The sequence below is a fragment of the Meleagris gallopavo genome, chromosome 1 (assembly GCF_000146605.3).
Source record: "Meleagris gallopavo isolate NT-WF06-2002-E0010 breed Aviagen turkey brand Nicholas breeding stock chromosome 1, Turkey_5.1, whole genome shotgun sequence".
Lineage (NCBI taxonomy): Eukaryota > Metazoa > Chordata > Aves > Galliformes > Phasianidae > Meleagris > Meleagris gallopavo.
This window is the reverse complement of record NC_015011.2, coordinates 54,342,062-54,352,316: the sequence shown is the minus strand read 5'-3', so window position 1 is coordinate 54,352,316 and position 10,255 is coordinate 54,342,062. Positions and strand designations below refer to the sequence as shown.

The 10,255-nt window shown below is 42.7% G+C and overlaps 1 protein-coding gene across 1 annotated transcript; it reads right to left on the bottom strand.

The window, feature by feature from the left end:
- Nucleotides 1-584: 584 nt before the first annotated feature.
- LOC109363695 (UPF0606 protein KIAA1549-like) lies at nt 585-4,825 on the bottom strand. The gene is made up of 3 exons (XM_031552767.1): nt 4,230-4,825; nt 2,112-3,701; nt 585-706 (listed from the first exon to the last, which is right to left on the bottom strand). Exons 1-3 carry the CDS (start codon nt 4,765-4,767, stop codon nt 585-587), a joined length of 2,250 nt encoding a protein of 749 aa, XP_031408627.1. The 5' UTR covers nt 4,768-4,825.
- Between the last annotated feature and the right edge of the window lie 5,430 nt (nt 4,826-10,255).

Here is a 10,255-nt window from a genome sequence, read left to right as displayed (position 1 = left end):
TCAAAACAAAAATGAGAGAGCAGAAATTCCTTACTCCGTGAGTAGAGGAAGGAGAGGAGCGGAGAAATTCCAATCACACCTATTTGAAGGCTTAAAAATAATATCCTACCATTGCACATCTGATTTTTTCCCTGCCTTTCTCATCTGCCAAACCCTGTGCATATGAGATCCCACCGCTTTCTCTGTAAGTGCTGATGACCTCAGTTACAAGATAAGACAGCACGAGGCAGTGGAGAAGGGCTTGCTTTGCTTAAGGCATAAAGCATATAATCAACTAGCAGGAGAAGCAAAACATACTTTAGTACAGTAAAAGCTTTTCAGCTCAGTTTCACCTCACAAGTCAGAGCAGGTGAGGAGCGGAGTCAGGAAACTGCTTGCTCAGCTATGGCAAAAACAAGAAAAGTCTGCCTTAGAAAATAAATCACATTCTAAAAGTTAAAAAAAAAATTTGGATGTCATACTCGCATTAAAACAAAAGTTAATGTTTAAGTTGAAATAAACCTCTCTGTGGTTTAGCATCAGAAGCATTATTTTTGAATTACTAGTTTAGCCTGTGAACTAAAACCACTATTGTACTATATTAATCAAAGAGTGCTTGTACATTTCATGCCACTTACCTCTAGCTCTACTGATCGCCTGAACTGAGCTCTGAGCACTTCTCTGATGGATTCACTGACGTTTTGGAGAATAGCTCTTCGGGCCAGCACTGGAAATTAATGTCAGTCAGTAAGTATACTTTAGCTTCACCTCTTGGGCTTCATCTCAAAGCTGCATTTTCAATAGTGTAATGCATGAAAAAGCAGAAATGAGATCAACTGTGTCAGACAAGTAAGACAAGGAAATAGGCAAAGGTGTGACTATATCCTAAAAAGCAACTGAATACAGTTTAAGAAACTACCGGTTTATTTCTTCTCATTTTTGTCAATATCTAATGTCTTTAGTATTCTAGACAAGGAACCTTCTTAAGAATCACCCAAGCATTCAAATAGGGTCTGAAACTTGCAGCAATTGGTCTGGTCTGCAACCACAATGAGACTGCTGTCATAACACAGTTTAAGTTTTGTAGGCAATGCATGGAATGCAGATGAAGTCAGAAAAAAAGCCACAGCAAATATGCATCTACTTTTCTCTTAAATGTAAATAAACAAACGTGTCTTTGGTTACTGAAAGGGATATCCACTAAGAAACTGCTCCAAAACCCCCACGCCCTTATGGATGTTGTGTCTGCTTGAGACTGTAACTGAGCACAAGGAAACAACTGAGAAGTGTGACACTGTCATTCTGCATCTATTTTCCATCAGTAAATTGTCTACTGAACTACTCAAATTATAGGTTAAAATAAATCTTCCTTCTCACCAGCAGTCAGCTCACCTTCATATCTGGAGAATAAGATAATTATCACTCTGCTTTCCACATTACAACAAAACTTAAGGGCAAAATGCATTGATTACCACAGAGTATGCAGCATTTCTACAGTTGCCCTTGGTTAGTCCTCTGGTGCAAGCCAGGAGAAGGTAGGAAAACACCAAAGAAGCAAAAACACATGCTGAGACAATTGGTTCTGAAACACACTAATGTATTTTCTTCTGGTTAAAACCATGCCAAATCCAACTGAAGCAAGTAGGAGATGAGGGAAAATACAAACATAAGCAAGTAAAATGATAAAAGCAATAACAAAATCCAAAATATTCTTTAAGCCAAATTTCCTCTTTCATATTAAAACATCTCACACCTGGGCTATTTGCAACAGTGTCAACACCAAGGAGAAATTCAGAACAATCATTTGCAGAATGTTACTATGAGAATAATGTTTGTTTTCAGGCAATCAAATTAAAAAGTAGCCTCAAATATATGTACTTATACAAACACATCAGCAGTGTTAAAACACAGCTTCATTCACTGCGCCAGGTACATGTAATTCACTGGCCTAGCAATTTCCCTTCAAGTGAATTCTACTATATTGAAAAGATCCATGGATTTACAACTACTTGACTAAATTTTACACATTTCTCTGATTTACCCAAGTAGCCAACTCAACATCTGCACTTTAACTACGGGCTCACAACACAGTGGTTTCTGAAAATGAAACAAAGACGTTGGTGGCCTCTCACCAGCAGTGACGAGGTACGTGTCAGGAATCGCGATGTCACAGACGTAGGGCTGCCTGGTGGTGCTGGTGGCAGAGGGGAGGATGGCGGCTCCAGGGCGAGTGGAGGTCAGCAGAGGAGGGGAGGAGGAAACACCAGAACTGCTTGTGGTGCTGGTGGCAGTGGTGGTGGGGATGGTGCTGGCAGCAACTGATGTGTCAGCATCATCAGCTCCCGTTGGAACGTCGTACCCCGTGGGGGGGAGGGAAGTCGAGGGAAATTGTGTGGGAACAAACAATGTGGTCACAGACAGAGATTCTGTAGGAGAGGGGAGAATGCTGCTGGCATCAGCATGCTGCGTCGGGCCGCCAGGGTCTGTGGTCATAAGGGCTGTTGTGTGAGCGCTGCTCTCGCTGAGGGATGTTAAAAGCAGCGTGGCCTTAACTGTAGCACCAATATCCTCATCCGAAGCCAGACCAGTTGAGAGCAGAGATGAAGACACATTTAAGACAGGAGTTGTCGGGAAGGTAGTAAACACAGAGATCAGATTTGTCTCATCAAGCAGGACGCTGCTTCTAAGAGGCCCGGTGTCAGAAGAGGGCAGCACCAGGGTGGGAGCCACGGACTGCAAGGAGGAAGGGGAAGGCTCTAACTGAGAGGTAGCTCCTGGTACAACTGAGGTAAACATGGCTTCGGATCCCACCAGCAATACTGATGGTGATTCCAGAAACACAGACGAGTTGGAAAGAAAACTTGATGATGGCATTATTTCAGGTACATACACACCTGGAACAGAGAATGTATTTGAATAAAAGTACGAGGTTTGCCCGACAGAAAACAAAGACAGCTCAGAGTCAGTGGCAGAGCTGACAGCGGTAGCTAAGTCCCAGCTGGAAACATCCTCAGAAAGTACTGGTGTTCCACTCAACAAGGTCTGAGGTAACAGTGTTGAGAAATCACTCTGCATGACAGAGTGAGAAGTTAGCACGGCTGATGACAGAAGTAAGTAGCTAGGTTCAATCAGAAATGGTGTTGATAAAAGTTTGGGCGAAAAATCTGAAATATTTAAAGACAGCTCTTCCCTTGTAGATATCTTATCAAATAAAAATACAGATTCTGATGGCTTAAGTTCTGGTGACTCCAGCCAAGTTGTGGGGCTGACTGCAAGTGATGCAACTGCGTGGCTTGCGATGGTCACAGACTCCAACAGAACACTGCTGGTAGCAGGATGCTCTACATGAGTGTTTGGTGCCAGTGACACAGTTCCTGTGACAGGCAGGGAAAACTGGACAGCAGAGATGTCCAGTGAGGTTTCACTGAGCAGCTCATGGTAAGAAGGAGAGCTCGCAGGTTTTCTGTCATCAAGAGCAGTGTCCACAGTGCTCAATAAAAACAAACTTGAAGCAGGGATTTCTGCAAATCTTGAAGAAAATGAAACAACTGGTCTTGATGGAAAAGAAGTATCAAATACCTCAGGTGTAGGCTCTTCTAACTCATATTTGTCGGCAATTACAGTTGTAGACAGAGTTATGCCTTGTACTTCAGAGGCTGTGAATGACAGAGTTTCAGCATAATCACCTGAGCCCACATCATGTTCTGGAGAAAATCCTGCTTCTGGCAGAAGAGAAACAGAGTCACAATATAAACAGGAACTGTACGATCTTGTGAAAGGCACTGGGCTTATGAGCTCACTATCAAGCTCAGATTGACTTGGTATTTCCGAATCAGCAGGCAAATTTGGTGCTGTACTAGAGAACTTCTGTGTAAACAAGCCGGCATTGAAAACTGTATCAGAGTAGGTGGACATGGCAGCCGAGTCACCTGGGAAAGCTGCAAATGGAAGACTGATGGAAAACAAAGCAGACTCAGCACTGGCTGTTGCAGCAACTGTGGCCCAGGGAATACTTGGAGCAGGGTCAGTTCTTATACTGACAGCTTCTGTTGCCCTGCTACTCCTACTGGTGTAAATGTCACCACTTTGTGCTGTAGCACCTGCTGCAGCATGGCTATTTTCACCCAGCAGCTTGAGATGGATAGGTGACCCCTCTGAAGTGGCCCCAGAAGGAAGAGATGTTACACTTCTGTTTATGTTTTCCCACATTGCATCTGCCTTCTCGGAAGGAAAGGGAGTGAAATAAATACCTGTATCTGATGGGTGCAATGGCAAGTGTCTGCTTGCAGTCAGTATTCCACTGTCTGGTACAAAAGGCTCCAACTCTGTGAGACTGGTACTATAATCAAGGACAGCACTCAGTGGAGTCTTCTGCTGTGCTGTTCTCAAGATGTCGTATGGTGAAGAAAAGACAGATAATGAAGGTGTTAGTAACGGAGTTTCTAATGTTTCTCTTGGTAGCTCTGCTGTATTAACTGAGTGATGATCTGTTAAAATTGCAGAAGACTTCAGTGGAGGAGTCCACTGCACCTTTGGAAATGGGCTAATAAATTTGTCGTCACTTAAGAATGCCTCACTGCTTGTTACGGAGAAATTTATCAATGGTGTACTTCTCCCTTCTGAAATTCTGACCATTTCTTCTTGGTTAAATGAAGTCACATCAATGGGAGTGGTAACTGATGATAAAAACGTTTGAAGAAAATTACTTTCTTGGGACTCCAAAGTACTTTTTGCTAAGGCCATTTGTGTTGTGCTGCCTGATATGCTTTGGTGCACCTTTGAGTCCATTGAGAAAAAGGAAAAATTTCGCTGCTCCAAGGATATCTCATCTAAATAAAAAGAGAAAGAAAAACAAACAAACAAAAGCAGATTAGCTTAAGCAGTAAGACTGGAAGAAGCAAACCTTCCAGAAATCTATTCAGAATTCAAGGCTACAAGCAAAACTGCCCAGTACTTGAAAAACGTATTAAATTCTTCTGTGAAACGCCATTCCCTTTAAATCAGTGGGACGACAGCAGCGCCTCAGTGAGCCTGCAGAATGGAGAGCAGCTCCCTCTCACAAGGTTGCTGCACGTCAGCTAATGTGCTCCCAAAGTAAGCAGTCAGAAAGGGTAATAAGGTACAACACAGATAAAAACTTTATGTAACTTCAGGGTCCAAGTTTAGCTCTTCTGCCTTCTGCTAGCATCACCTCATTTCCTCCAGTTTTACTGTTTCTTATTAGGCTCACTAGCAGTTCTGTTCTCTTCCAAGGACCAGCTCCAGGCAGTATCAGAAATGAGTGATACTGCTATTGATGAGAGATGAAGAGGGGTTCCCTTTATACGAGTCAGGTACCACATGCAAGTATTTGCTGACATAAAACACATCCAGCAGTTATGTTTACATTGCCTGCTGTTCATCTCATTTTGGCCTGTAAGCAGTTGTGGCAAATTGCTTCATTACACAACTGCCATCTTCATGCGCATCCTGCTGTAGGAGTTCTTTGTTTACAAAACTTTCACTTCTTCAGCTTGCAGGACTGAAGTAGTCATAGCTAAGCTCAAGCAAGAAGGAGGAAAAGCTGTGATTTCAACAGACTTTTTTAACAAGATTCTTGCAAAAAATCATGTATCAATTGCACAACTTGACTATATTTTCCGCTCTTGCAAAAGTATTCTTGGATTGCACAGAAGATGAGCATACAAACTTTTTCCAGCCATGGATGTGTTTTACAGAGAAAAGATTTATTATTGAGTACTTCTCTGAAATGTCTAGATGGGATTACTAGCCTTCAGAGTCGAATGGTCAAGGAAATCACAGAAAATTGCCCCCGGACATTTTTTCTAGGGTACACACAAAGGTTTCATTCTTAGTTTAGCTACCCCCCCCCCATCATCCTGTTTTCCTAGCATTACTGTTTTTATACTGGAGCTTACTGACAGCACACGCTGAAAAAGCTGGTGGGGGGTGGGAATCCCAACCAATTAAACCACTAGGGAACAGCTGAAAATAAAAGCTAGTGTACACAGTAGAAAGTGCCTGATGGTGATACAGTAGACCGCTCAAGTGTAGCTACATTAGCAAGCCCTTATAGCATGCCTTGAACTCGGTAGTCCACAGCAGATCTTTGCAGGAGCAGTTCACCTATCTGTTACACACTGTTGCCAATTCAACAGCACTTTCCAAAAGTGATAAACTGCTGTCATCACCCCCTCTGCCCCCCTCTGCTAAATTCCCCGACACAATTTTTCAAGTGCTGACACACTGACTTGGTAAGTTCTGAACCTGCTGATCTGAGAAGCACAATTATAAGAATTAACACACAGAGCTAATGCCACTATAACACTAACCACCTCTATTCAAATAGTACTGCTGTGATAATATGCTTTATTTTACAGATTCCATGTGCAGTATTTTACAGTGTAACAGTTATCATTCTCTTAAGTAGTCCTAAACCATTTTTTCCTCCTGGAACACACTGCAAGCACCGTTAGCTACATGACGTTTGTGGTGCGATGAAAGAAATTGCCTTAGAAAGCTCTCAAGCAAAAATAAATAGATAAATAGATTAAAAGTTAATAAAAACAACAACACAGCACACTCTTGCAAAAGCCGTGCAGGACAAATACACAAGTACACCCTTGACTTCTTCCTCAGGGGTCTGCTGCTGAAACGCAATGCAGCACAGCCGCTCTGAATAATGGCTTTCAGAAGCGGTTATTGTGAGTAACAGCAAAAGCAGTCCCCGAGAGGCATGAGACTAAAGCAGAGACCCCCTTGCAGGGGCTTGTGATACCAGACCCTCTTGTTGACAGAAAGGTGTCTGCTCGTTGAAGCTCTTCCTGACCTCACTTCTTCCCTCAACTTTAGTTTTTTGCCTTTCTGATGTTTTGAGGAAGCAGGGAGTTACTAAAGGAAAAGAATCACAAGACCATAAAACACGCACTGTCAAAATGAATCACTTCTGTCCCAGTACGCATAAAGGTATGCCATCAGTCCTTTCAGGTAAAATGCTGTAAAATACTGCCCATTTTTGTCAGACTTTGGGTACCTAGTGTTCGCTTAAAATGAATTCCAAATCATAAGCAAATGCACTAATAAAGATTTCCTTGTACATCACGGTTTCATGCTGTAACCCCCAGCATTAATAACCCCTGAAGACAGAATGCACGGTACACGTGACATTACTACACAAGATACTTAATGTGACTGGAAAGGTGTCCACATTCTGATTACTAAGAGCACTTCTGATCTGCAAAAAGCTACGGGTGATGATAGATAAGCTGATTCTGCAGACAAAACAACTGCACTGCCTACACACGCCCATGCTGTGCACTTTCATCTTCCTTCACCCACAGTGAGCTGCTATTATCTTTGCTCTATTTGACAAGGCAAAATCCTGCTGGAAGTGACTGCAAGTCACAAAGATTTCTGTAGAGCTAGTTAGAATCACAGCATTAAGGTTGGAAAAGACCACCAAGATCATCCAGTCCAAACATCAACCCATAGTTGCACTAATAACAATTCAAGAGACATGCATAAGGCAAGGGCAACTCTGGCTTTAAATTCACTCTAACTTTACAGCTAGACTTTTGTTGAGAACCTGTGTTTTCCTTTGAAAGACATGAAATAATAGCTGGGAAGGAAAACAACTTCAGAACAAAACGTGGTGGGATTTTGCTTATTTGTTTGTTTTTAAGGAAAACAAAAACAACTGCCAGAGCACAGAGGACTTAGAAAAGCTACAAGACAAGGTAAGAGCACTGATTACTTGAAATGAGAGGACGGAAATATTCACTTGTGCATACAAGATTTTGAAACAAAAACTCCCTGGCAAGTTTGCAAGCCCATGTTCTATGTTAGTTGCTTCGGCTGGCTTTTAGAAGCAGGGAGTACTAATGACATGCCATTACTAATACTAATTATTGTTTTCTGTCATCTTCAGCAGAACAGCACACTACTTGACTACCGCTTGTCAGAGCTACACACCACTCATTGGGCGCAGATGGGACATGTAGCAGATGTGCCAGGGAGCAGCCAGAGAGCACACAAAGAGGAGCAGCACCGTGCTCTGAAGGAGGCGAAGGAGCAACGCATGGCAATCACATCCTCATCACTGCAAAGCAGCTGATCTGGCTACGCTGTGGGACAAAGGAGCTGACAGACTGCACATGTTCTGCTGTACTTTAATGCCGCACAAAGCTACTGATTAATATCAATGCTGACTTGTTTGCTCGCACAGCTGTTGTTGTTGGGTGACAGACTCACCATCCAGCAAGTGTGCTGCCACTGAGCCAGGCAATGGTGACGGGATGACAAAAAGGCAAGCCACACTCCACAAAGCTGGTAATGTTATAAAAAAGGATAGCTTGGGAAGCCAAGCTGTGATGCTAAGCTATAGCAAAGAGGAGGGAAAAAGAACACTGGTGGAAATAGTCACATGAGCCACAGATGGCACCAGGACAATGCTTTCATCCAGACAAAGACATTCAGAAACCAAAGGCGCGACACCAAAAGCAATATGCTAATGTACGTGGGATGGTGAACTCTGCTGCTTCTGCCACCCACCGAAACAGGCTGGAGGCTGAATGACATCAACCAGCACCAAAACCTGTCACTGGACACAACGAGCCCGAATGCTGCATTTACAGTAGCATGGCTGTGCATCACAATACTGGCTGAATGTGGTGAATTCAACACCGCTTTCCCAGCAGCAAATGGCTGATGCAGTCTGTAGACTTCTTTGAAGATAAAGTATATACTATGTTAGATTGCCAGAAAGCCACACATGTACATAGCCCAAGAACTAGGCTGGCCATTTTTCTAGAAAGCAATTAGAGAAATACAGTTTTCATTCACTCAACACTTGCAGTGTTGGAGACAAAACTTGTTACACTCTATATACTCTATATAATAAAACAAAACAACAAATTTGCATTTAATTACATATAGATATGTGAATACATAAAAATATATGTTTATATATACACACACTATTATAAATGCAGGATCTGAGATGTAATTTCAGCTCTGCCACTGATCAGTTTGCAAATCCTATAAAAGTCACATCACTTTTCTGCACTCTACTATTAAAATATGGCAGAGGTATACTGCCACAACTACCAGTATGTATGAAAGCATAGTTAGCTTCTCGTCTTACAGAGATCTTCAATTACAGGTGACAGGTACAGGCATAACAAAAGAAGAAAAAAAAACAAAACTAGAGTCTTTACTTGTAATAAAATAAAAACTTGTGAATAGTAATGGTAGTTTTGTTGAGAAACTAAGTAATGCCTAATAGAGTTTGAAAACACTAGAAAGCGACAGAAAAGTAGTTCAACATAAAAATAATTAAAAAATACATATCCTGTAAATAAATGCAAGGGTCTACATCATCAAGTTTTAGTGTCTTTCCTTTTTAAGCAAGGAGAAAACAGAGGTGCTATGGTAGAGCAGCAGCCACTGCTACACACATTCCAAGTATTATGAGAAAACCCTTGACTAGATAACAGCTCCCAAATTAAAATTATAGCTACAAACTGACTAGATGGTTCTCTAACTTTGGGCAGACTAGTATGTCACAGAACCATAGAATGGGTTGGGTTGGAAGGGAACCCAAGGATCATCAAGTTCCAACTCCCCCACCACAGGAAGTACCACCAACCTTCAGATCTAGTACCAGACCAGGCTGCCCAGAGACCCATCCAACCTGGCCTTGAACACTTCTGGGAACGGGGCATCCACAAAAACTCTCTAGACAGCTTGTGCCAGCACCTCATCACTCTCTCTGTAAAGAACTTTCCCCTGACATCCAATCTAAACCTTCCCTCCCTGAGCTTAAAACTATTCCCCCTTGTCCTGCTACCACCGTCCACCCTCGTAAAAAGTCGATTCCCCTCCTGTTTATAACCCCCTTTTAAATACTGGAAGGCTGCACTGAGGTCTCCTCACAGCCTTCCCTAGTGCTCCAGTACTCTGATCATCTTCAAGGCCCAGCTCTGGACCCTCCCCAACAGCTCCACATCTTTCCTGTATTGGGAGCCCCAGGCCTGGACACAGTACTCCAGATGGGGCGTCACAAGGGCAGGGTAGAGAGGGACAGTCATGTCCCTGTTCCTGTTGGCCACCCCTCTTCTGATGGAACCCAGGATACCATGTCACATCTCAAGGAAGCTTTCAACAAAATTTCTGCCATTCACCATGATTCAGATTTTTGTTTGAGAACTATAAAGTCTGAAACTGTATTAGCAGAATGTGTGGGATAAGACCACCCAAGGGTAAAGAGGATGATAGG